This window comes from Lissotriton vulgaris, chromosome 8 (assembly GCF_964263255.1).
Source record: "Lissotriton vulgaris chromosome 8, aLisVul1.2, whole genome shotgun sequence".
NCBI classification, from domain to species: domain Eukaryota; kingdom Metazoa; phylum Chordata; class Amphibia; order Caudata; family Salamandridae; genus Lissotriton; species Lissotriton vulgaris.
The window spans coordinates 125,289,602-125,316,503 of record NC_141696.1 but is presented as its reverse complement, the minus strand read 5'-3'; the positions used below and the strand labels follow the sequence as shown (position 1 = coordinate 125,316,503).

Genomic DNA, 26,902 nt, shown 5'->3' with positions numbered 1-26,902 from the left:
CAAAACTGATTTAAAGGGAAGAATATTGCTGCGGAGTAGTCGTATTAAGAAAACTCCTTTGTCCCTTGATAATTTAGTTTTAAAGTAATTGTGTAAAAAGGAAAGGTGTGTAATATCTTCTACTTGTGTTTGCCTATTGTAGTAATCACACTTAAATTGTAGGTTGTAGATCTTGTTTATTCAGATATACAAGTTACAGCTTATCATCAACCTTCAGCTACAACTGCTTTCCTCCAGAACTCCCCGTAATGTCAGCACGTACATCATCAAATTCTATCTTAAATAAGACATTACCACACATCTCCCCCTCACAATCGTAATACAAATGATAAAACAAGGGAACACAATTCTATTACAATAAATATAACAAATGATACAACTCATAAATATATAAAAATACAATGACCTTATGATAAGATGACATCAAAAAGAAAGAAAACATGAACATCATAATTAAACAATAACCACTATTCTGAAGAATGAAGATTGATCTTACATAAGCTACCCACACTCCATACTTTTCCATTATCCAACTTCGCAACAGATCCCATCACCTTAATCACTCTCCGAGGCTGAGAATATTTGCTCTCTCGTTTTCTGACAAACCCAGCCTTTCTCACTACAACCCAATCACCACTTTCTATTTCTATAACTCTCACACCTTTCTTCTATCATAACATTACTTGTTACGCTCGTGAGAATCCTTAAATCTTTCAGTAATACACTCACGATCCACCCAAACTTGATCCTTCTTTCACAACCATATAGGAGATTCTTTAGTGGCAGGTTCCCTGCCGTTCAAAGAAATGAAAGGAGAAATCCCAGTGAAGGAATGGGAAGTCACTCGATGCGCCCACATCATCTTGTTCAATTCCTCTCTCCAGACCAATCCGTTCGCCAAAGACAACTGAATATTATCCATAATTATCCTATTGACTCTTTCAACCAAACCATTGGCCTGTGGTCTGAACAATGCTACTTTAATATGTTCGATTCCTAGATCCTCAAGAAATCTCTTCATCACACTAGACACCAATTACACCCCATTATCAGTAACCAACGTTCTTGGAATTCCTTCTTCCAAAAACACTTCTTTGAGAAATTCAATCACCTTAACAGACGTGATATTCTCAACGGGCTTGATAGTAAACCACTTACTATGATAATCTACAAGAACTATCAAATATCTACTTCTAACACCAAGCCTTTCAACTGGGCCTAAGAAATCTAACGCTAACTTCTCCCATGGACGATCAGGGACTTTCACACAACCCAATGGCCACCAGAAACTCTGCCTCAACCTTCTCTTGCTCATGCTCCTTCCTAGATGTCCCTCATGTACAAGTTTAATTAATCTTGCCCTTAATATCTTAGGTGGAACTATCCGATTGCACCTCAAAACCTTTTCAGATTGGATACTCAACTGATCCTTTACTTTCACATACTGCTTCAATTCTTCACTCAAGGTCGAAACATCTCTCCAACCATTAGATATTGCACACTTCAACCCCTCATACATTTCCTCACCATCCAAAGCTTAATTCCAGTCTTCACATGTCAAAGCCAATTCCTCTCCAGTAAAATTTGACGTCACATCCACTTCAACAGGAAAAGAAATCTTTTCCTCCTCATCAATTGGCATGCGAGACAAACAGTCTGCTACAACATTTTTCTTTCCCCTTACAAAGTCAATTGTGAAATTCATGACAGTCAAAAGCCACCTAGAGATTCGAGGAGTTACGTTACCTTCTAGTCCCTTTCCACCTTTAAAAATGTATAAGAGTGGCTTATGATCTGTTCTAAGCATGAATGGTAACCCCCAGAGATAAAACTTAAAATGATTAATTCCCTTAACAACAAGCTAAGGCCTCTTTTTCTATAGCCGAATAGGATCTTTCAGCACCTTGTAGACGACGTGACGCATAACCTATTATCCTTTGTTCACCATCCACACATTGTGTCAATATAGCATCCAAACCCACATTGCTAGCATCCGTCGTTAAGAAAGTTTTCCTATTGACATCAAAGTGACTCAAGGTAGGTGCACGAACCAAAGAATCTATGATCTTCTAAAAAGCCAATTCACAAGCTTCACTCCATTCAAACTCGATTATGTTTTTCAGTAATGCCCTCATTGGTTCAACCATATCAGAAAAATTAGACACAAATATGGAGCAATATTCGGCCAGGCCTAAAAATGACCTCAATGAATCTTTGTCCATGGGCCTCTGAGCTTCAACAATAGCTTTCACAATACTATTCTTCGGTTTAATTCCACTACCAGATATCTCGTGCCCTAAATAATTCACTTGTTCTTTCCTTAGTTGACATTTCTCTTTTTTAATAGTCATCCCATGTTCAGCAATCCTCTTTAATACTTCATTCAAAAGGTCATCATGCTTTTCAAAAGACTCACCCACCACAAGAATATCATATTGGAAACACAATATTTTCTCATTTCTCTTAAAAATATTGTGCATTATCCTTTGGAATACCGCTGAAGCGGAAGCTAACCCAAAAGGCATACAACAATACCTAAAAGCACCCAATGGTGTAACAAAAGATGTTAAGGCTCTTAACTCTGGATGTAAATTTACTTGATGGTAAGTGGCAGACCTATCCAATACAGAAAAAACTTTACCACCACTCATTGCACTCAACATCTCCCCAATGTTAGGAAAGGGTTGCCGATCCACCAAAATGTTTTTTATTTAGATCTTAGATTGATGCATAAACAAATCTCGTTTCTCTCCTTGGGGGCAACCACAATGGGGGCTAGTCATTCCGAGGCTTCTATTGGTTCAATGATCTTACTTTCCAGTAACTTATTAAGTTCTTGTTGAAGAGGGTCTTTCATAAGCAATGGAATGGGTTTTACTCTATGCACTACTGGTACCGCATTCCTCTTCAAAATTATGCGATGGGTAAAGCCTTTCAACAAACCTAATCTGTCAGTAAACACATTAGGAAATGAAGACATCAATTTTTCACCCCAATCCGTATTAATGTTACACACTTTTTCCACAATTGTGACTGGTTCTTGACTATTAGGATTAAGAATTATATTTAGATCCGTTTGATGGCGCCATCCCAATACATTGGAGCCATCCTCTCATATATACACTCTACCATGTACAGCATTTCCCTTAAAAGCAATATCACTCCACATCATGCCAACAATGTTTATTCTCTTCCCACCATATCCGACTGCTTTTATATCAGATTGTAGTAAGTCACTTATTCGTCCACTCAATTGTTTCTCAAAAACAGTTTTAGCTATAATGGTAAGTAAACTACCAGAATCAACTAGTACCTTAACTGCAGTTTTCCCTAAGATAATATCACAAAGCGGTTTCTCAAGTTTATCTGTACTCTCTTTTTTCACCACCATATCTTTGTTACATTCTGAACTCTGATATCCAACAGCAGATTCACTACAAGTTTCATTAAAAATGTCACATTCTTCAATAGCTACAATAATATCCTCGCAAACTTCACCAAGATTTTCAGCTACTTTTACATTAGATTGTTGCAAAGGTCGCGTTTTTGTTCTACACATTTTAGCCAAATGACCCTTTTTTCCACAAACTCTACAAATCGAATTTCTTGCTCCACAAGCGAAGCTCGTAGCAATATGCCCAGGTCCACCACATCTATAAATAATATTTGTTCTCTTTTCAGTTTGCTTATTTACACCAGCTTCTGTCGCTTTAACCTCCTTTTTCACTTTCACCTTTTGTACATCAATTGCAACAACAATTTCTCTGATGAATTGATGTTTACTTTTCCTACATCAATTTCTTTCATCCAGACAGCTGTATTCTCCATGCTCCTGGCTATCTGTAAAGCTTCTTCTAGAGTCTGATCCAGAGATAAGAGTCTCTCCTTGATCTTTTTATCTTTTGTGCACCTAACCATTTGGTCACGAATTAATGACTCCATCAAACCTTGAAATTCGCAGGTTACAGCTAAAGCACGTAAAGTAGCTACATAGCTTATAATGTCTTCATCTTGAGATTGAGAACTACAAAAAATGTATGCCTTACAAAAACTACACTCCGTTTAGGGGTAAAGTGTTTCTCCAACATTTTAAGAGACATGTCATATACATTAATTGGTTGGCTATCCCCAATTCCCAACGAAACTTCAGGAAGGTCATCAGTAATTCTTCTACCTTCAGTACCCAAATGATGTAGTAATATTGCCTGTCTTCTTATAGGCCCATATTTATCACCACCAATTGCCAGCATATAGGTAAAAAATATGTTCTTCCATCTCTTCCAGGGTATGGTCGGTTCACCTGGGACAGTTAAGAAACTAGGCAGTGCTGCCATCCCTTGTTCTGCCATTCCTGTAATAAATTCTAAATAATAAACTACCACACAAAATTAACCAAACAAGCTACCACAATGAATTAAAATAAAGAATTAAAATAAGAATTTAAAATAACTATCTAAAAGAACAACCAGTTGTTGATCCAAAATGCTCCTCAATATTAAAATAAAATAACAATTTGAAATGACATATAAAGAAGTAAATAGAAAATCCAATAAGGAATCTGCTTTTGTCTTTGCTCCTTTTATATTTACGAGTCTTATTTCAATCTCCATGTATACATTGCTTGTAGACCTTAGTCCTTTCTTTATGCTCATGCCTTCACATAGTCACATGGGAAGTGACTGAAAGGAGCCTTCCACTACGTGGCGATGTTCCCAAATCCACAGTAAGTTATGCGCTAATGCGCAGTATCCTAATCTCTTTTGCGGCATCTGTATTTAACTTCGCAGATGATTATACAATTGGAATAATTGTATGCGCGTGTGCTGCGGCGTTTACTTTACAATCAACTTGGCTGTCTTCACGCTTGCTTCACTCTGAATGTTTAGATTCAATCACCGGCTCGGCTCCCTTCACGCTCAAGCGCACGCGGTGAACGCAGAGGTTAGTAAACTCTGTATTGATTACTTTTAATTAACCGCTGCAAAGTCCTTGCGTTATACGCGTTAAAGCACACAGATCATTGTAGACATGTCAAATTCACCACACGGAGATCAGGTTACTGGTTAAATTCTCTTTATTCCGGAGCGCCGGGAAACACTTGCTCTCCCCTCAGCGGTCGGCGCCAACAACCTAAAATGGCCGCCTTCCGCTTCCTGTCCCGCCCATCCGGTTCCGGGACTCGGGACGCTAGACCGTCACCACATATCTCCCCCCTTTATGCAATAACCAACAATTAATAGTCCTTACTTGCTTTTCATATCAAAGTCCTTGAATCTCGCCGGCACCTTTACTGTTCTCCCTGCTCTCGTCTTTGTCAATCCGAATCCTCCTTCTCTGCTCTGTTCAATCCCTTCACTCCTCTCGCTCGCACCGTCTGAGCCTATTTCCACCTTGACCACGCCCAATCTGTCTTTGCTCCTGTCTCTTCCCTCTTTCTCTACTCTGCTTTCTTCTTCTCCTTCATCGTTCCCTCCTATCACTTGCTGCATACCTTCTACGACCTTCTCTCTGCTCGCTCTGATACTTCCGCCTTCTCCTTCTTCCACATGCTCTGTACTGTCTTCAGTCTCTTCTCCCCACTTTAGGATCTTGCTGCATCTTGCCATTCTGTCCTGCGACCACACCTTCCCATCGCTGAGCAGGGCAGATCTGGCATACGGCTCAACCACCCGGAGAGGTGGTGAGAACTTGCTCTCTCCTTTCCTTTTTAGAATGGCTGATTTCACCCTTACCCAATCGCCTTTCTCCAGTTCCACTCCTTGCACATTATGTCTTTTATTGAAGTGTTCTGTGTATACCTCCTGCACCTTATCCAAGTTCTTTCTGACCACCGCCGGTGACCATTTGCTTTGCACCATCAGTTTCCTCCATGCCATGTTGTCCTTAGTGAAGGCCTCTCTCCCTCTCCATACCTTGAAGGGACTGTACCTGGTGGTCCCTTGGGTGATGCGGTAGGCCCATATCATCTTTGTGAGCTCTCTTTCCCAGTCCAATCCATCGTTGATAGCCGCTTGAATAGTGCCCATAATCACCCGGTTAAATTGTTCGACTTGTCCATTTCCAGACGGGTAATAAATGGGTGTGTGTTTGACCTCTATGCCATTCCTCGATGTGAACGCCTCCCATTTGGCTGAGATGAACTGCGGTCCATTGTCGCACATGATGATTCTAGGAATTCCTTCCCTGACGAATATGTTGCGCAGGAAGTTCACCACTGCTTCTGTGTCCACATTCTCTCGCACCTCCACCTCAGGCCATTTAGAATACTTGTCAATGAGGACAATGGCATATTTTTGTACTCCCTCCTTGTTGAGAATGGGTCCCAGTATATCAACCGATACCATCTCCCACGGCCCTTCAGGGATCGGGAATTTTCCCAAAGGTGGTCTCAACATGCTCTGGGATTTGTCTGCCCTGGAACATGACTTGCACGCTCTCACATGACGTTCTATCTGGGCATCGATGGCCGGCCACCAGTACGCTTGCCGGGCTAGGGCCTTAGTCTTTGTGATGCCCTGATGTCCTTCATGCAGAAGTGCCATCAAGTGTTCGATTATGCCTTGCGGTGGAACCACCTTGTCTCCTCTCAGAAGGAATATCGGATTTTCCGCCAATGACATCTCCTCTCTCACCTCTCAGTAACGTCTTAAAGTGTCCTTAAGATGTCTTTTCTCTGGCAACCCGTGGACCACATATCCCTTCACCGCTTCCAGGTCTTCATCTGCCTTGTAGGCTTCTTCCCACTCCTGTGCGCTAATCACTCTTTCCGTATCTTGTATGGTGGCTACCACGTAGCCTTCCCACCTAGAGTTTTCTTGCTTGTCTTCGTCCTCCGTAGCTGCTGCTCGACTCAGAAAATCGGCTACTTTGTTCTGTGGTCCCGGTATGTGTTCGACTTCGAATACAAAGTCCAATAGGCGTAGTGTCATCTTGGCAATTCTTGGGGTGGCATGTGCATGTCCACTCAACGTTAACACCTTGACTAACGGTTTGTGGTCAGTCTTCACTAGGAATATCGCACCCCACAAATACTGCCGGAACCTCTCCATAGCCCATACTGCTGCCAGCAATTCTTTTTCTATGACGCTGAACTTTTCTTCGTTTGGCGCCAAGGACCTTGAGGCAAAGCTAACCGTCGAAACCTCTCCTAGCTCTGACCGCTGCATCAGCACTGCCCCCAGGCCTCGGTCACTCGCGTCTGTTGTCAGGATGGAGTCCGCATCTGGGTCGAACCCCTTTAGGGGTATGGCTCTACTCATCTCCTTTTCAAGGTTGTCGAATTCTTCCTGTTCATCCTGGTTCCACTTAAATCCATTCCTTTCCTTCAAAAGTTGTCGCATGAAGTGTGTCTTAGTGGCAAAGTGGGGTATACATTTGCTGTAGAACTCAGCCATTTCGAGGAACGATCTGACATCTTCTTTCTTACTTGGAGTTGGTGCTTCTAGGATGGCTTGCATGTTGGCCCTTTTTGGTTCTATGCCTTTTCCACTTACTTCATGCCCAAGATAGGTGACAGAGTTCACTCCGAATTTACATTTTGACCATTCCGCGGTCAATCCATTTTCCTGTAATGTCCTTAGTACAGAGTGTAGTTTCTCATTGTGCTCTTGTATAGTCTCTCCCATGACCAGGATGTCGTCCTGAAAAAACTGGACTCCCGTCATCTTTCTGAAGAGCTTGTGCATAAGCTTCTGGAATACCGCGGCCGCTGATGCCAGGCCAAACGGCATCCTCACGAACTCATAGCAGCCTAACGGTGTGATGAACGACGTGAGGTGACTGCATGATGGCTGTAACTTAATCTGGTGGTATGCGGATGATAAGTCTATTGTGGAGAACCACCGTATGCCTTTCGTTTTAGCTAGCATCTCATTAATGCGGGGTAGGGGAAATTTGTTGACAAGAATGTTTTTGTTAAGTTCTCTGAGGTCGATACACAGCCTCACCTTCCCATTGGGCTTCTGTGCTACCACCAGAGGCGAAAGCCACTTGGCGCTCTCAATTGCTCTGATGACTCCTTTTCCTTCCAATCTGTCCAGTTCCGCCTGCACGGCGTCTCTGCACCGAAATGGGATATTTCTTACTTTGTGGACTACCGGTTGGACTCCCTCCTTCAGTTTGATGAGGTGCTTGTACTTGATTAGTTCTCCAATCTGTCCACTAAACACTTTGGGGTATGCCTTGTGCCATGACTCTCCGTTGTCTCCTCCCTCCAGGTCCATCAGCAGGATCTTTTCTACCCCTCCTGGGTTCAATAGTATTCCCAATGCCCCCTGGTCCTTCTAGCTAAGCACCGATGGACCCTTCTCGGCAACATATAACTTGCAATTAGCTTGGCGGCCCCTGAATTCAAACAGCAACGGGCAGTATCCTAACATCGGAATCCTTTGCCCCATATATGTTACTGGTCTCAAGTCCATGGGACGCAATTCGTCTCTTCTTTGTGCCCCAAACTTTTCTTCCCATACTTTCTTCTGAATTATGGTGATGGGTGCTCCACTGTCCGCAATCATCTCTATGGGCACGCCCCCTATATGCATGTCCAGCCTCGGTTTTTCTGTTTCTGTTCCTTCCAGCTCTAACACTTGGACATCAATGTAGAGTATCTCTTCCACGTCCTCTTCTTCTTCGTGGCTTCCTGCTTCTTCTTGCTGTTCCTGGTCCACGTATCTGACCACGGCTCCCTTGGGCTTCCGACGGCACACTTTTTCATAGTGCCCAAACACCTTGCAGAATGAACACTTCGCCCTAAAGGCAGGGCACGCCTTGTCGTTACCCAGGTGCGACTTGCTACCACACCTGTAACAGTTCGGGCGATTCCCTCTACCTGTTCTTTGGTCTGAGTAGCTGGTGTGGAAGGGCCGCGTAGTTTCTTGGACTTTCTGTTGGTCCCTCGGCCTTGTCCTTTCCCCTTTTGCCTGCGTCATGATTTGGCAGACGGTTTGTGCTCCTCCCGATTCTTTTCTAGCAGCCTGTGCACATCGTTTCGACATCTCCGCCTTCTTCACTAAGGCCCAGACTTCCATGAGGGGAGCCTCTCATTCACCCACAGTTTCTCCTGGATGTGGGTGCTGGTTGTGTGCATAATTATCTGGTCTCTTATCAAGTCGTCATGTAACGTGCCGAATTTGCATGTTAAGGCTAATTTCTGCAGAGCCACCACATATGCTCCGCTTAGTAGATGAACGGGGCGTAGAGAGTGGAGCAAGTTCATCTAGCCGCTCAATCAGCCATTTCTGTAGCGTGTCAAGGTAGCTATCTAAATCACCTGATAGAATACAGGGGTGTTCCAGGCAGGCTTGGGCCAAACTTTCAGGAGTGACCCGGTGGTATGGTCTACTGGGGTGCCTGAGATGATTAGATGTATCTTCTTAGCTTCTTTTGTAAGTGAACCAGACCCGTTCGCTGAAGAGCTGTGAAAACAATACAGAGATTTAAACAGTTATTTGTTTTAGGGGCAGCCAGTGGATATCCTTCAATGCTAAGGGGGCAAAAGCTCTTCAAGGTCTTTTCAAGGCAAGTTTGGCCACCACGGTCTTAACCCTTGACAGATGACTTAATAAATGTTCACGGGTGCCCCAACAGAAGAGCATTACAGTAATCCAAGCGACTGAGGAGAACACTACGAATCACCAAAGCTCTAGCAGAAGGGGGCAGCACTGGCAGTACCCTCCACAGAGCTTTCAGAAGCGAATCACAAGTTACTACTTGTGTAACGATATATCTGTAAGAGACATTAGTTAGTGATAGATTCCTTACCATAGATTCCTTACCTTAGAATATCCCCAGGCGTCAGACTGGATCCGGAAATTTTTGCGTTGCAGTGCTGTGCCTCGAGCTAACAGCAGGCAAACAGCAGCCCCGTCTGTCTGGGATGCAGGCACGCAGAGCAGACTGACGGGGCAGTGGGCCTTTCATCGGGCACGGCGGGCTGGTCTCTTTTCCGCGAGTCAGGGCAGGAAGCAAGGCTCCATTATGGAGAAGAGGGGCTGGAGTGCTTCCTCGTGTCTGCAGTCTGGCGTGGGAGGTCCTGCAGGACATATTTCACCCAAACGCAGGCTCTTTACAAACACATAAAAAAACTGCGACCGGTAAGGATCTGAATGAGACATGCACTCCTGTTGGGTGTCGAAACTGGTGCCAGACTCTAGGAGTGTAAGGAATGCCACATTTTTATTGCTTAGTGAATTGATTGGCAGAATGCGAAGCATAACGATCGATTTTTAAATAACTAAACTTGATAACCCGATAAACACACAAAATAAAAGCAGTAGAAAAACATCACAAGATATTATTTTAGTTACTGTATTCTTCTCACCTTCAACTGCACAATGTACGTAAATAGAGAACTGAAAATAAATGATCAGAAAGTAAGTCGGAGTTCAGTTTGCAAAATGAATATTCCCGAACCAATTAAGGTGGCATCGAATAGGTAACAACGCAACTAGTGACTGACGCTTTGAATCAGAACTGCACCAAAGCGTGGCTGCATCCATGTGGGATGTTGCACTTCTGTGTTCTCCAACCAGACGCATGCAGGAGGCTTGAGGAGCTGAGGAGTAGGAAACTTTGAAAGGACCTCCAGAAACCAGTGAAAGCAAGCACGCACGCTGAGGCTGCGGGGGGGGGGGGGGCAGAAGGGGGCCTGTGCCCGCGCTCTGAAAGTTAAAAGCAGCAGGGTGAATGGAGAGAGGAGGGGACCTTTCCCTTGTGGGAGCGAGCAGGAACCATCTGTTAGTAAATAACAGATGGTTTGAAAGCTAGCTCCCGCAAGGGAATTGCCAAACGTGCACGCGTTGCCATGCAAAGCAATGCAACGTGTTCACATTTGTGCCCCCAAAGCTGTGCCGATTACTAAAGGTCTTTTTCCTACGAAGCGCATGCGCGCTGCGTAGGCGAGACCTAAAAAGGGGGACAGACAAGATCTAGCATGTTATAGGCCCATTTGATTGCTGGATGCCATAACTAAAGTAGTGGGCAGAATAATATTGGAACGCCTTCAGGACTGGGCGAGGGAGAACTCTGTCCGGCCAGTCCTGCAATATGGCTTTCGAGTCGGCGTAGGGACCGTAAAGCAGGGTTTGAACCTGTCTCTCTTAGTAGGCAAATATACCAGGGCTAAGGTGGGGAACTTATTTTCAGCCTTTGTTGATCTTACAGCCGTATTTGATTGCGTGATCCATAACAAACTCTGGTCAATTTTAGAAGGGATGGGGGTTGATTCACAGATTATTTATTTTCTTTAACGTTTTTATAGCAATGCCAATGCACGAGTGCTCTGGGGTCTGCAGGGTGAACGCTTGGCTCCCTTCCCGATCAGAAGTGGAGTCAGGCAAGGTTGCGTCCTGGCACCGTTTCTTTTTAATCTGTATGTAAACGGTTTGGGGGAGGCCCTCTTAAATGATAACCATGACTTTCCGCATGTAGCCGGACGACCTATTCCAGCACTTCTGTATGCAGATGACGTGGTGTTGATGTCCAGCACCCAAGTAGGACTTCAGAGGGTACTGGATAGTTTTATGAATTAGCTAGGCCTAAGGGTTAATTCTTCTAAGACCGTTATTATGCGTTGCGTTACTGGCATCAAAAAACCTAAATACATGTTTGTGGCAGGACAAAAGATTGGGGTTACTAAGAAATTTTCATATTTGGTCATTCTTTTTGCCCACAATGACTCCTGGTCGCAGGCAGTGTCAGCGCAAAAAGTAGCATTACTGCGTACTACATCCACCTTTATTGCTTTTGCTAAAAAAGTAGGTAAAAGACCACCTCAGGAGATTATCAAGATGTATAAAGCAAAATGTGTCTTAGCTGCAGTTTATGGGACTGGGCTTTGGGGACCAGTTGACTTGTTACCCATTCAAAGAGTAGAAAACTCTTACTTAAAATATATTTTATCTTTCCCGAATGGCATTTCTGCATGTATCTGTCATGCGGAGTTAGGGCTCTCCTTTATTTCAGATTTAATCAAGCTTGAGCCTGTGCTGCTATGGCACAGACTGGACAAAAGAAGCGACAAAATTAAACAGAGACATCATTTTGGATGTTATGAAATTGGATGGGGCCCTGAGGATTCCATGGATAAGCTATGTTCTTAAATTCTTACAAGATCTTGATTACTAGAGTACTTTACTAATCCCAGTGTCATTAGGAAAATAACCAGGAAGTATTTAAAAGCAAAGGGCTTGTCATTGCTAGACACTGCCAGGCTATCATCTGAAATTGTAAAACCTTCTGTCCTACACAATCAACTGGTTTTAATTACTTTTAACATTCAACGCTACCTCACCTTAGTCCTGAGTGAATGATAGGTTCCTGCTAACTCGATTTCTATTGGGGGTTTCCCATAGATAAGTCACTTTTCCTTAACTGAATGACTGGTCTCAAGACCTCCAGTTGTGCCCCTGTGATAACATCTCTGAGCAAACTGCGATTCATGTTACTCCTTTTTGCAGATTTTATTCTTATGCGAGGAGAAGGAGTATACTCCCCGTGTTAAAATGGTTTGGGCTTCGTCAATGTCGACCTGCCCTTTTGGCACTACAACAATTAGACAATGTGCACAGTGTTTTTAGGTTGGTAATTTTTTCGAAATAATGTCTGTGTCAAAGAAAACAAATGCTTTTCTGTTGATTGTTTGTTTTTTTTTATTCTAGGAAAGCTTGCGGCGTTTAATAATGTTTTATCTTTTCACTGAATTCCAAGTAATTTTTATAAATGTATTTTTATATGAACTTTTATATATAAAATGTTGTTACGCTTTTATGATTTTGTCCACAATCGAATAAAGCTTTCTTGACTTGACTTAATAAGAAGAATGCAATCCGGCAGGAATCAGTGTTCTTACGGTATCATGCATCAGTTAAAGATGCCCTAGTCGCCCAATGCCTCCTTTTCTTTTAATATTTTGTTAGTCGATTTAAAGAGGGAGACTGTCAGTGTTGCCAGACAGCAACTGTTACTTAAAATAGAGCGTGCATAAGAGAATACAGGATGAAGTACTGGTAGAAGAGAGTAGTGTGAAGGTTGTGAAAAAAGGGGGAAAGAAGACACAGGTTGAGAAAGTGGGACGTGAGAAGGGTGAAGTCTAGATGATGACCCACAGCCAACATTATACTCTGGTCAATAAAAGCACAGAATAATGCCTGGAAATCACAATATATGTCTCTGTAGCATTTGTAGACAGGTTTGTGGCCTCCAGAAAGAAGGGTGGATCAAGGTGAGTGTACATCGAGGAGTATTGTGATATGCACTACACTGTACCTTATGAAGTGTACCCTCTTTTTTTGATCAGTTGAGGGCTCCCATATACGTTGAAAAAGTGGGAGTTGATCCTGTAGCATGTATATTGTGTTATGAGCTGTAAGGTCCTCTACTCGCATTACCCTTCTTTGCCCTACTAATTACAGTACAAGGTGTGTCCTACCTTCACACAACTCAACGTGACCTAGCAAAAGAAACTATCTTCCCTTCCTTATGACAGAATCCGCTCATTCTCCATTCCAAAATAGGCCTATATTGTCCATTGTGTTTTTCCCAAGCACTCAGGTTCAAGGTTGTGCACTGGAATGGGTGGGTGAAATGTAAGTATGGTACAGGAAAGTTATGCAGAGTAAAGAAAATTGTCAGTATGTAATAGTCACAGTACTTCCTTAGCCCCTACCTTATCCCAGGCTTTACAATTTGGGGGCATACCATACTAGTATACTCACAACCTGTTCTAGACAAATTATACCAACTGGTCAGTAATAGAACATATCTAATTAAATAAAGTACAATACTAGAAGTTTTATTGTAAAGGAATGGCTGCAAGGTCCCTAGTTACAAAATGCAACAATCTTTCAACCCCTATATCCAGATGATAATCAAATATGAAAGTGCAGGAAGTTGTTTGAGTAACCGCTCAACAGATACCCTTGAGAGAAGCCACCTCATCCCCAGCTTCTGCCCACGAGTTTATCATTCTTAGAGTGGATCAGCCCTGTTCCTAAGTTGGCATAGAATACTCCAAGATTCCTGCCCAAAGAAATTGCAAATTCAGCCCAGCGGCTGAAGGAGGAGGAAGTCTTCTGTTCCTTAATTAAGAAAGATGTGACTGTCACAGAATGTTTTATTTCAGTATTTAGTGGCATAGAGTGGAGTGATGTAGGGTGGAGTAATACAGTTGTGGGTGTAAGTATCTAGGGCACCAATCAAGATGGCAGATCGGGTGAAAGTAATATAAATACGAAGTCTTATGCATTTGTTAAAAGAAGTAAAAAAACACATTGCATATTTAGGAATAATACCAAAATGTTTATAAAACAAAAATAATAGTGCATTGCAAATAAACCAGGCAGAACAAAGACCAGAAAGAGCACATGTACTTGGCCAGAAAGAGCACCCGTGTTTGGCATGCACTATGATCCAGGGAGAAGCTGATACAAGAAAGGAAGGGAGTGAAACAATCGAAAGACTGCAAATGAGTGACAATAAAAACACCTAATGGTATGCTGTTGGTGAGTTGTAAAACCACTGAATTGTAAAGAATACATCTCACAGCGCAAGTTCTGTATGGTCAAGACCTAAAAAGGAGACAAACATAATCTGCTCAGTATGAAAGACTGATATGACCTTAATACTGAAAGTAGGTCCTAATCATAAAACCATTCTGTTTGGGGCTTTCTGTTCTAATGAAGCCACTTCTCCAAGAAAACGAATTTAAGTAATGACTACCAAAAAGGACTTTATTACCAAAAGCTTAAATTGCACCCAAATCTCTCTAAAAAAGAATAATACGGGGGAAGTTGTAGTATCATAAACACAAAAGATAAGCCCCAGGAAGTCACTACTGACTTGGAAATAACCCTCCCTTCCCCGAAGGGGCATATCCTACCTTTACTGAAGCCCACTAAACTCTGAGGGTGGACACAGCAATACTTGGATCTAACTGTTCTGGAGGAATTATAAAACCCAGCGAGGGTCGCAGGATCATGGATCTAAGGAATGAGGTCAGCACCAAGAAGCAAAGGATAACCAGTGATGATCATAGGCCCTAACTAAGCCCTTCAAGACTCCTTTCAGAGGCTGCTAAACATGAGGAAAGACCTAAATGTTGAAGACCCCCCTTTTTCTGCCTTTACGAAGAAAGATAACACCCCCCCCCCCCAATCCCCGGCTGGGATAGGGACTGGGTGGACTAAGAAATGGGTAAATTTAAGAGGAAGAAAGAAAAACAGAATGCACTAGGTAAAAGAGCAGGGCCTGATTTTTTTGTCCTTCATGGACTAGTTTAGGAGTGGGCCTTCAAAGGATTCTGTCTGGAGGAGTGTATGTAAGGTTATTTTGCTGGGTCACATGGGACCTATGTGGAGCATTGGACACATTTCATATTGTATGGACTGGGTTATGAACTTGTATTATTTTACCTAATCCAATTATATTTGTCATTCCCTGTACTCTGAAGTAATTGTTTTCTTGACTTCCTTAGAGTGCACACTTTGACAACTGGCAGGAATGTGGCAGCCCATTCTACTGGGTTGTAATCTTTCCAGTATTGGATATAGCATTAATCACGGTTAAGGAAGCAGAGTTCCTGACGTAATCAATGTACAGGGCTTCATTTCTCAAAATGCATCGGTACAGTTGCTTTCTAGTTCATGACTGGAGCATAGAACATGTGCTATGCAGTGTGCTTGGCTGCATATGTAGCAGAATGAATCAGGTGGTAGATTAACATGGACCCAGAATTTTTTACTATTGCGATGTTCTGCATTATAATGCTCTGTCATGGGGTATTTTGTATCAACACTTTTTAAGGCTCTAGGGAGGTCTTGGATCCGAGATTTCAATGTTGGGCACGTCTCCCCCACATATAAAGTTACAGTTTCCATTGGTGAAATATACAATGAACTGTGTGTTGCAATTGGTAGTGTCTCAATTTATAATCTTGGCAATGGTTGTATCTGAATCTCTTAGTCTTGTCCCTGCCCAATTTGCACACATTATAATCATTGCATATAAAAAAGAACAAAAGGTTTTTGACATCCAAGTATCTTCTCCTTGTGTGTGGGGGTCCTTTAGCCATTTTGTGATTCCTGTTTTAGGCAGGCCAACGCTTCTTAAAGGTGTGTGGTGCAACCTCTCCTCAGTATCTTCCAGTTTCTCTCTTACCACTATTCTCTTCTTTAAAAAGGTGTTCTGCTGTTCTCTGCCAACTAGCCCACAACTCCTTTTGGGCCTGCTAAGTTGCCCACTGCTTCTGTCATTCTTCTTTGTAAAGCACAATCCGCAGGCTCTCAATATTAAATGTAAGGATGTTACATTTGTAAACAATCTGATCTGTGACCATCTAAAGATCTACAATTTTTAATTTTGAGGTTGTTGTCATGGGGAAGAGTTGGGTGTGGCTGGGGATTGATCCTTGACCCAATCACTAAACATTTTCTGTGACCTATGATGTCTAATTTTCCCCCTTCCCTCCTCCCCACAGTAATACTCACCAAATTTACCTTCAGATGGTCCTGCCCAACCTTTGGAGCTTTCATGTTTTCAGTCATTCCTCACCCCTTCTATCCCACCTGCTTGCATCAGTAATTTGCACTGTCCTTCTGTGATGCTCTTAAAGTGCTATGTAAATGCTATTTAATAACAGCTTTGGCAATACTCCGTTTTTTTGTAGTCCTCTTAATGATAACTGAATTTTACAGTCACTCTCTTTTTCATTATTATCTCCTGTGCTTCCATGCCAGAGATTACTCTGTTGTTATTGTAAACCTGTGCACCATACTGTGCATATTCCGTAACAATTTTTGTAATTGTAGAGATAGTTCTATCCTATGTTTCTCCAGCACTGAATAGGAAGGTGGTCTTGACACCTGGATTTCTTTTGGATCCAACTCAAAACACTATCTTCTCAATCTTTGTAGTTTTGTGCAGAGAATTACATGCAAAGTTGACAGTCTTTGGCATTGTGGTGATAGTCCCATTGAAATCAAATTCTAAAGACGATTGTCCTGAACAATGAGTCCCAACAAAGATAGAAATTCAGTGAGAGAATAGAAAATAGATATCTAGAGGTCATAGAGCAGGTGGGATTTGCGTTCACCTGACATGCAGTAGCAAATTTGAGGTTTGGTGGCTCAGCCAGCAGCTGTGTTCATGGTCCTGGAAGCTGACTAGCTGGAGTTTAGTCTTTCATTTTAAGATTGGTTACTGGAGGGCCAATATTTGCTATTCATTATTAGGGTATACTTACGTTTGAAGGTTACTATGGCACTCCCAGCTCAATGACTGGGAAGGGAATGATTCAATCAGTGAATCTGTCAAAGTTACCAACACAGGAGAACTGTAGTAACAGATAAGTAACTTGCTTCTGATCTGCTTTTATATTTATGTATACATTGAAAGTTACATACACAGCCTAGCTAAAAAAAGAAAAGGCAGTTAGTTGTTGAAGTGATTCAAGATTGTGTGCAAATTGTTTATTGGTTAATGAGGAAAGGGGCTCTCTTTACAGTTTAATCTAAGAGACCCGAAAGTTTCCTTGTCAAGGATAATTGATTGTCTATCCATGTCAATGATAATTGATTGTTTGTTCCATCTGGTTACACGCAGTCCAAAATCTTTGCAAGTTTGCCCTGGCTTTTCCACAGTACAGCTATTCACAAATGAGTGAACCAACAATCCACTGCACCAGTTCTGAGGTACATAGGTTCCACAGCAAGTCAGCTCTCCTCCTGTAGCCCTGCACGCAGTTTATTTGCTGTAGTAAACACACATTGTGTCCTTTAACTCATACCCTGTTATTGTGCCACTTGTGTAGAAGTGGCTGAGAACCTCAGTCATAAACATTGTGATGGAAGGTCAACCGGGCTGGGTAGAATTCTTTATAGGCATCACAAACAGCTCGCTGAGGAGCTACAACTCTCTACATTGGCATATCCAGCTACCCTACAGGAAGGCCCATTAATTCTTTATCTGTATCCTAAACTATAGTGACATTTATCTAATACCATGTACCTGATTGGGTCCCATGTCAGATGTTTAGACAAATGGCTGACATACTAGCTGGCTAAAAGTAGCCAGCCAATCCTTCAAAGCAAAATATATGTAGGCAGAAATCTTTACCACGGTGTTCTATGTAGATAATGGCCTCTTCAACTTTGATACTATAGTGGCACAGGTAGGCTCAACCAAAATAGGGCAGCTTCCTCCATGTGGATCTACAATGTGTTGGGGCAGCAGTTACGTTTACTTGGGTAAGATGATAACTGAACTTGCTAGTTATGTTACCTATTTTAAACTCTGTGGCCATTTTATTGCTGACTTTTCCTGGCTCTTTCATCTTGTTGTAGCTGCAACATGAGCATATAGGTTTCAGTATTGACGTGTTTTTTAAGTCTGAGTGCACCAACAGGTTTCTGTTTATAATTGATAATGTTTTACTTTTTAAGGAGCTGTCTCTTAGACTGGCAGAAAAAGAAGGTGCAAGAGTGGTTGTGGCTACTGATCCAGATGCAGACCGGTTGGCAGTAGCTGAAATTCTAGATAAGTGAGTGCTACCTCTATTTTAAGGACGCGTATAAAGATGAGACTTCTGTTTTATCTATTAAATAAAGAGGATTGGTGTGTTTAAACTCTAAAGTACAACTGGGTGTTGCATCCTAAAATATTCCCTTTTCTGCATCAGCACGCCTGAACATTTTTAAGCCATTTATAGTTTGAATTTTACCCTAGCAAATGTTAGCCACTGAATAGTTAATCACATGGGCAAAGTGCTGTAATTACTTTCTTCTATTTTGCTTGTTTGAGAGGATACCAACATTTTTGTACATTTACTAAGTGGAACAGGTACCAAGGAAATTGCTTGCCTTTTGCAAACAGGTTACCACCCAACATTGAGGTTTGGTAAAATATCTATGTTTTGGGACCTGATCAACCAACCCCCTATGTACATCTGGCTGACTGTCACACATACTTGCAAAAAGAACCTTTGATGGACAGAACGCTGATAAATGTCAAAACATTCACCCCGGGGCCAAAATCCATTGGTTTTTTGCACTCCAAGCCATTCCAGTTTAAACCCGGCCATATGCAAATTAGTCTTGACCCTCTTCCCCATGGAAACAGTCCAGCCCGAGCTGCCAGACCAGGTTCTCCCTGGAACCGGTTTCAGGGTTTTACCTCTCATCAGCCAGGCTAACTTGACTCCAGTGTCATGAAGAGCAACTGACCCACGTCTGGACATACCTGTCCCACTCGGGTGACAAATGCAAAAAGAACAATTGATGGACAGAATGCTGATCAATATCAAACATACACCCCTGTACAGCGAACTGGGGTGAATCCACATACTTTTTGATGTGTTAATAGTAATTTAATAGGACCAGGGCATGCTCCTTTGGCTTATCTACCCCACCTCGCCAGCAGCACCAGTTCTAACACTTGTTTCGCAGATTGAGCAAAGGTACCCCCAAAAGGAGCCCAGCAGTTCCGTGGCTGAGACTGTGGTGCACGCTGTCTTTGTGGTAAACCAGCTACCCAGTTCATTATTTTCCCCCCTGCAGTCCAACTTGCCAAGCCCATTCAATATGCCTTTCATTGAGCACCACCACCCATTTCTAGGCAGGATCTGACAATTCTTGCCAGGTTAGCATGCCATATATCAGACTAGTGGGTCCTGCAAATTGTTCTGAAGGGCTATGCCCTAGCCTTCTTTTACATACCGCCATACTTTTACCCCATCTCCCCTACGACTTAAGGAGAGCTGTCTATACTTTTTGTGGCTGGAATTGGAAGTCCTTTTGTGGACATGGTTCCATTTTATGCCTTTTCCACAGGAAAGAGAATCCAGGGCATTCAGACTATGATCCAGATCTTTCCGCCTCTGTCCTGGATTTAAGTTAGGTCTAGTCTGAGGCTCCTCGTGTCCTCCTGAATTTTGCTGGTCCAGTACACACCAGTTGGCATATGCAGGCTCTGCATTAGGATCTGAAGTCTTAGTGGGCCCCATCGTCAAGGGTACCTCTCCGACCATGTACAGATTTTAGAGGAGACTGCAAAAGATCTGTAGTGGTGGTTGCTTGACCGCGTTTGGGTCAGTGGCAGACACCTTGGTATTCCACACCCATAACTGACAGAGGTCCCAGACCCAGCTCTCATTCTTGCTGCCAGTCCCAGAACAGCAGGATTCTTGCCTTCCATGGGCCTCATTTTTCCTTCTTCTGGTCCTTGCCTTTTGTGCTTTATTACATTTTGCCATACCCTTTTGTGCCTGCGCCGCATTTTTCCCACACTTGTTTTGCCGCTTCCCGCAATCTCTGCCCACTGCCACCTAGCACCCTTCCATCCTCCCAAGACCTACTTAATGAAGGCTGCAGCACAGTTGAGCTGCTTGCATTCCAAAGTCAAGCCCGTCTGCACCCGTCCATGCCAGGACTGTGCTCAGTAACTACACCTGCGCTTAACGCTGCGCCCTAGACTACGGACACCACAATATAATTTTTCTTCTGCATCCACTGCTCCTTCACCTGCATCATCTGACTGCCCACTATCAAGCCATCAACCACCACACAAACCAACCAGCAGAGTGCACCTGCTCCGCAACAACCTGCGTACCTCCTCCTCAATACACACTCGCTTTGCAAACACACAACCAAAATCTGGGACCTTATCACCACCCTCATCCCCAATGTGGTCTTGCTCACTGAGACCAGGCTCACACGCACGTTCACTCCCCACATCTGCACAGCAACATCCAATGGATACAAGATCACACTCCTAGACCGCACAAAAAAAACTGGAGGAGGAATAGCCATCATCCACTGCACAACTGAGACAGAAGACACCATCCAGACCATGGAACACTTCAACTTCAAACTCCAAACAGACGGGAAAGCAACCATTTTTAAGGACCCTCGCCTACAGTCCACCTGGACCACGCCCCAGCTTCTGCACAGTCCTTTCCTGACTTCGCCTTTCATTCACAATTGACTCCAAAGACTACATCTTTGGAGTACTGAATTTCCACCATAAGTGACTTTAATGACACCAACATCGCCAGCCTACTCGACAGCATGAATAACATCGAACTCACCCATCACATCACTGAGCCTACCCACATCGGAGGACACACGTTGAACCCCATGTTCACCTCCAACAACAAGTACAGGCACATCACAGAACTCACCTGGACCAATCACTTCATTGTACCCTTCAACATCTCCTGTCCCTGCACCTCCTCCGCCGAGCCACCAAGCACCCCCCACCGCAGTAGGAGTAAAGTATCAGGGAGCCAATGCATGGATGACCTCCACACATAATGCTCTAAAACTGCATCTGACCTGGGCCAACCTGTCAAAAAATGGCAACTTGTGGATCACCTGCTGCGCCAACATCATTGCTCCTATCAAGACCAGCAGACACAGGAGATCCACCAATCAGGCAGATGGTACACCAAGCAACTGAGAACAGCAAAACGCCTCTGCTCGCAACGGAAAGGTAGATGGCACTAAAGCAAGGAGACCTCAGACACAACCACCTTAAGACCTCCCTCATTCTCTACCACCAACTATTCCGAGACAAAGAGGAAAGCCCCAGCAGACCGCATCAAGTCCAGCTGTACCCACAGCTAAGAGCTCTTCAAGATTGTCAGAGCCTGCCTACTACACAGACAACAGCATTTCCCCCTCTCAAGAGCTACCTTTTTGACGTAAAGGTCACCACCATCTAAAAGAACTTTGAATCCCAGACCAAATCCTCAGACTTCCTACACCTTCACGCACTCCGCAAAATCAGCATGGACCACCGACCTACCTCATAGGACCAACCCACTTCTCAGGACACTACCACCATCATGAACTCCGTTCACTCAAGTTCCCCAAAGACCTCTGCCAGCACCACATTTTCAACCTCAAAAGCCACTGGATCAGCAGCAAGCTCAACACCCTCTTCAATTCCTCACTTGCCATGTCCACCTTTCCTGAAGACTGGAAACTTGCATAAGTCAAACCTCTACTCTATAAACCATCTGCTGACCCGAGCAAACTCAAAAACGACCACTCCTTTGTTCTTTTCTCATCCAAAGTCCTGGATAAGGTCATCAATCAACAACTTAAGAAATGTCTAGAGCGGAACCTTCTCCTTTACACCTTACAATCTGTATTCCATGCCAACCACAACACGAGACTGCCTTGTTCGCAGCCACCAATGACAGCAGAACCCTCCGAGACTGGGGAGAAACAGAGGCTTTAATCCTTCTTGAGATCTCAGCAGCATTTGACCCCGTATCTCATCACACCCTGTTCAGAAGACTGCATCACATAGGTATACAAAGAAGTGCCCTGAACTGGATCACCACCTTCCACACCGGAAGACCGCAGAAGATACATCTACCTCCATTCATCATTAAAACCCAAAAACATCATCTGCAGTGCCCCCCGAGGATCCTCTCTCAGCCCCACCCTTTTCAACACCTACTTGACCAACATAGTCAAATTCTGTGGACTAAACATCATATCCTATGCAAACCACACGGCAGCCCATCCTCTCGCTCTCAAAAGATCCCTCCAACCCAAGAACCAACTTCCACAGATGCATGACGAGCATCTGCAAGTGGATGAAGGGAAAATGCCTGAATCTCAGCATGAACAAAACTGATCTTCGGCAACAACACAACCCATTGGAACGTTTCTTGGTGGCCCTCAAAACTAGGACCATAACCCAAACTGACAGACCACACCAGAAATCTCGCCATTATCTTAGACAGCAAACTGACCATGAAGCACACAATCAATTCAATCGCCTCCGCCTGCTTGCGCACACTTTGCATTTTATGAAAAGTTTTACAATGGCTCCCCTGAACACAGGGCATACTGTCACCCAGACCCTAATCTGTACCAGATTAGACTTCGGCAATGCATTGTACGCTGGGATCACCACACACCTTTTGCCTAGACCATAAAGAACTGCACTGCCAAACTCTTCCTTGGCCTCCCCAGAAGGACCCACATCACTCAGAAAACTCCACTGGCTCCCCATACAGAAGAGATGCCAATTTAAGCTGGTGATACACGCCTACGAAACATTGCACAGCGAAAGACCTGCCTACATCAACCATTGCCTGAACTTCCACCGCCCTACCAGACAACTGCACTCCCCCCTCTCTCGCCCACATCCTCCACATCCAAAGGGGCAACAGTAGAGGATGCTCCTTCTCCTATCTTGAGGTGAAACCTGGAACGACCTCCCTCTACAGCTACGGATGTCCATCTCTCTACTGGAATTCCGGACAGCACTCACACCCTTGCTGTCTGACTGAGTCACCTCAACCATCATAAACCTCAACCGCTTGGCTACTCTCTTGGGTGATTAGCTACACTATATACATTCACTTGATTAATTAATGGATTGATACTGCACTCCATGTCAACTGTCTGGAGCTGAGGACCATCCGCTTGCTGTTGAAATCCTTAGAGCCATCAAGGGAAGGCTGTTACAGGGCTCATAGACCACACTGCCGCCATATGGTCATGCAAAAAACAGGACTGTTGTGGGGTCACAGATCCTGTGCCAGGAGGCTGTGGCACCTGGAAATGGCTGGGCCACCAAAGAATCTTTCTGGTGCTGATCACATTGCAGGATTGTTGAATGCCAGAGTGGAAGATCTCAGCCATCAGTGCCTAGTGGATCACGAATGGCAATTGCACCTAGAGGTGACACAAGGTCTCTTCCGTGAATGGGCAGAGCCTTAGCTCGTTCTGTTAGCCCCTGCTAAGAAAGCATAATGTCTGCTCTTGTGTGCATGGAGTTCCAAGGGTGTCTCTCACTCAGAGATGCGTTCTGCCTTCTGTATGTCTTTACACTATACCACTTCTGCCTGACTTCAAAGGAGGATCAGTACCAACTGGGCCCAAGTCATCCTAGTGTCCCTGATTGGGCACAGAAGGTAAGGTATCCAGAATTCTATAGCTTGAGCATCTATCTATACTCAATCAGGCTGTCCCTCAGTGAGGATCAGCTGCCGAAGCAGCAGGACAGTGTTCTGCACCCGGGACAATCTCCACCTTCATTTGTGGTGATTGTGCAGTGACCGCTGAATACCTTCGACCTTCTCCAAAGGTGGTTGATGTTTTCTTTGCAGCCATGCCTCCTTTGACAAAAGCCATATATACCCCTGTCAATGGGGCAATTTGTGACTTGGTGTGGTGCTGTGGGGCAAATGAAAACACAGTAATGTGTGGAAACCAATGAAGGGATGACTCTACTAGAAGAAAACATTAATTAATCTTCATCACTGTATTTCACTATACAGACCAACATTCTAAGTCTGGAATCACAAGCAAGTACCAATTCCAAGCATTGGAAGTATTTTATCTGGCAGAAAAACAATACGTGCATTCCCAAAGCAAAACATGGTATTACACATATCTTACAGGAAAGTAGTGCGACACATATCAAAAACATATAGCTGTACTTAATTTCTCTTCCAATGGACACATTTTCCATATGGCTGTGAAAGCTGCTTAGTGAGCGCAGTCCATGGAGGAGGTAGTCCAATGTAAATTCACACAGAAGAGAACAGTAGTGTGTATTCTCAATATATGTATGTTAATGTTTGTTTTTCGGACTCCTCCAATCCTGAAAGTCGATGTGTTTCGGCCTATCCATTAGGGCCTCTTCAGGATAGGGAAAGAAGAGAATAGGACATGGGTCCACGAACGGTAGAGCTCCTGTAGCTCGTCGGGCTTATTGCGGTAATAAAGTTGCCATGAGGAGGACTGCGCTCACTATGCAGGTTTTGCAGTCCTATTGAAAATGTGTCAGTTGGAAGAGAAATTAAGTATAGTAAGTAAGTCTGTATAGTGACGTACAGTGATAAAGTTTAATTAATGTTTTCTTCTAGTAGAGTCATCCCTTTATTCGTTTCCACACATTACCGTGTTTTCCTTTGCCAAACGCATGCCCAGGTTGTTGTGAGAGTAAGAGGGCAAACCCCTAGATTGTGGAACTTAGTGTAGTGCTAGACAGATACATTCACATCACGTAAAGTTATCTGACTTTTTGTTATTTGTTTTGTCCCTAGCTCTGCAAGCCTTTTTTTCTGGGTTAAAGGGTGCCTTCCAGATCTTTCTGCTTTTTTTGCAGTTCTGGATCAACCCTCTTTGTTTTAGTCTCCAGTTGTTACGCACTTTTCTAAAGGTTTACATTTATTTCCTCGATCTTCCTTTGTCATGCCACAGTGACACTTGAATTTGGTTCTCACATTTTTGATGTGCACCACATTTGAGCCACTTCACAGCTGTTCCTTGCAGCTCCTCATCCTTAAGACAGTGTTTCTCGTTGCCATAACATCTGCTTAGCATGCGAGTGTAGTGATCTCCAAGCTCTTTGTGTAAACCCGCCGGACATCACCTTCTTAACAGACAAGCTGGTTTTGCGGGCATGGTCATCTTTCTTGCCTAAAATTGTGAAGTCGGCCATTCGCCTCACGCCTCTAAGAAGGAGGAGATCTCTTGTACCACAAGATATCACTAAGCATTTACGTAGATCATACCAAGGAACACTGGGTGGATGGTAAGCTCTTTGCGGGGTTCTCTGGAGCAAAAAAGGCAAGGCGTGCAGAAGGAGAACCATCATCCGCCAGATCATGCATTACGGTGTGCTACAGATTGGCTAAAAGCAGCCTCCAATAGGACTACCTTCTCATCATACTAGGGGCAAAGCTGCTACCACTGAATTGGCATGGCGAGTGTTTGTCCTGGACATTTGCCTGGTAACTACATGGATGTCTTCCGTATGTTCATGAAGCACTATTGTCTAGAGTGGTGTGGCTCACTGGTGAACGGTGATGGATCAAGCCCTGATCTTTGGACTGGGTAAGAGTGGTCTGCTTAATTCAGACACTCTGTTCATCACCACCCCCTTTTCTGAATCATTTTTGTCCACCACAAGCGTGGAAGGGTATACTCAGATGTGAGCCCCTAGCTCATTGCACCATCAGGATTCAAGCAAGCCGGGCCGAAGATGGCTGAAATGCCAGAAACCGGTCCCCGGTAGCTTGTTTCCTTCCCAGTATAAGAATTGGCTTGGTAGTTTGGTCTGCCGTGTTCCCATGATGCACTGGGCCAGGGCCAGACTAATTTGCATATAGCCAAGTTCTGAGCTGGGATGGTGCAGTGAGCTAAAAAACGGTGATGGATCAAGCCCTGATCTTTGGACTGGGTAAGAGTGGTCTGCTTAATTCAGACACTCTGTTCATCACCACCCCCTTTTCTGAATCATTTTTGTCCACCACAAGCGTGGAAGGGTATACTCAGATATGAGTCCCTAGCTCATTGCACCATCAGGATTCAAGCAAGCCGGGCCGAAGACGGCTGAAATGCCAGAAACCGGTCCCCGGTAGCTTGTTTCCTTCCCAGTATAAGAATTGGCTTGGTAGTTTGGTCTGCCCTGTTCCCATGATGCACTGGGCCAGGGTCAGACTAATTTGGATATAGCCAAGTTCTGAGCTGGGATGGTGCAGTGAGCTAAAAAACAGTGATGGATCAAGCCCTGATCTTTGGACTGGGTAAGAGTGGTCTGCTTAATTCAGACACTCTGTTCATCACCACCTCCTTTTCTGAATCATTTTTGTCCACCACAAATGTGGAAGGGTATACTCAGATGTGAGTCCCTAGCTCATTGCACCATCAGGATTCAAGCAAGCCGGGCCGAAGACGGCTGAAATGCCAGACACCGGTCCCCGGTAGCTTGTTTCCTTCCCAGTATAAGAATTGGCTTGGTAGTTTGGTCTGCCGTGTTCCCATGATGCACTGGGCCAGGTTCAGACTAATTTGCATATAGCCAAGTTCTGAGCTGGGATGGTGCAGTGAGCTAAAAAACGGTGATGGATCAAGCCCTGATCTTTGGACTGGGTAAAAGT

At 43.9% G+C, this 26,902-nt stretch overlaps 1 protein-coding gene across 1 annotated transcript in view; it reads left to right on the top strand.

Annotated features, from left to right (window-relative positions):
- Positions 1 to 26,902, top strand: part of PGM2L1 (phosphoglucomutase 2 like 1) — a 680,235-nt gene that overhangs the window by 392,303 nt on the left and 261,030 nt on the right. The window contains exon 8 of the mRNA XM_086933811.1: positions 18,435 to 18,532. Coding sequence (XP_086789937.1) covers positions 18,435 to 18,532 — 98 coding nt within the window. The remainder of the gene's footprint in view (positions 1 to 18,434; positions 18,533 to 26,902) is intronic.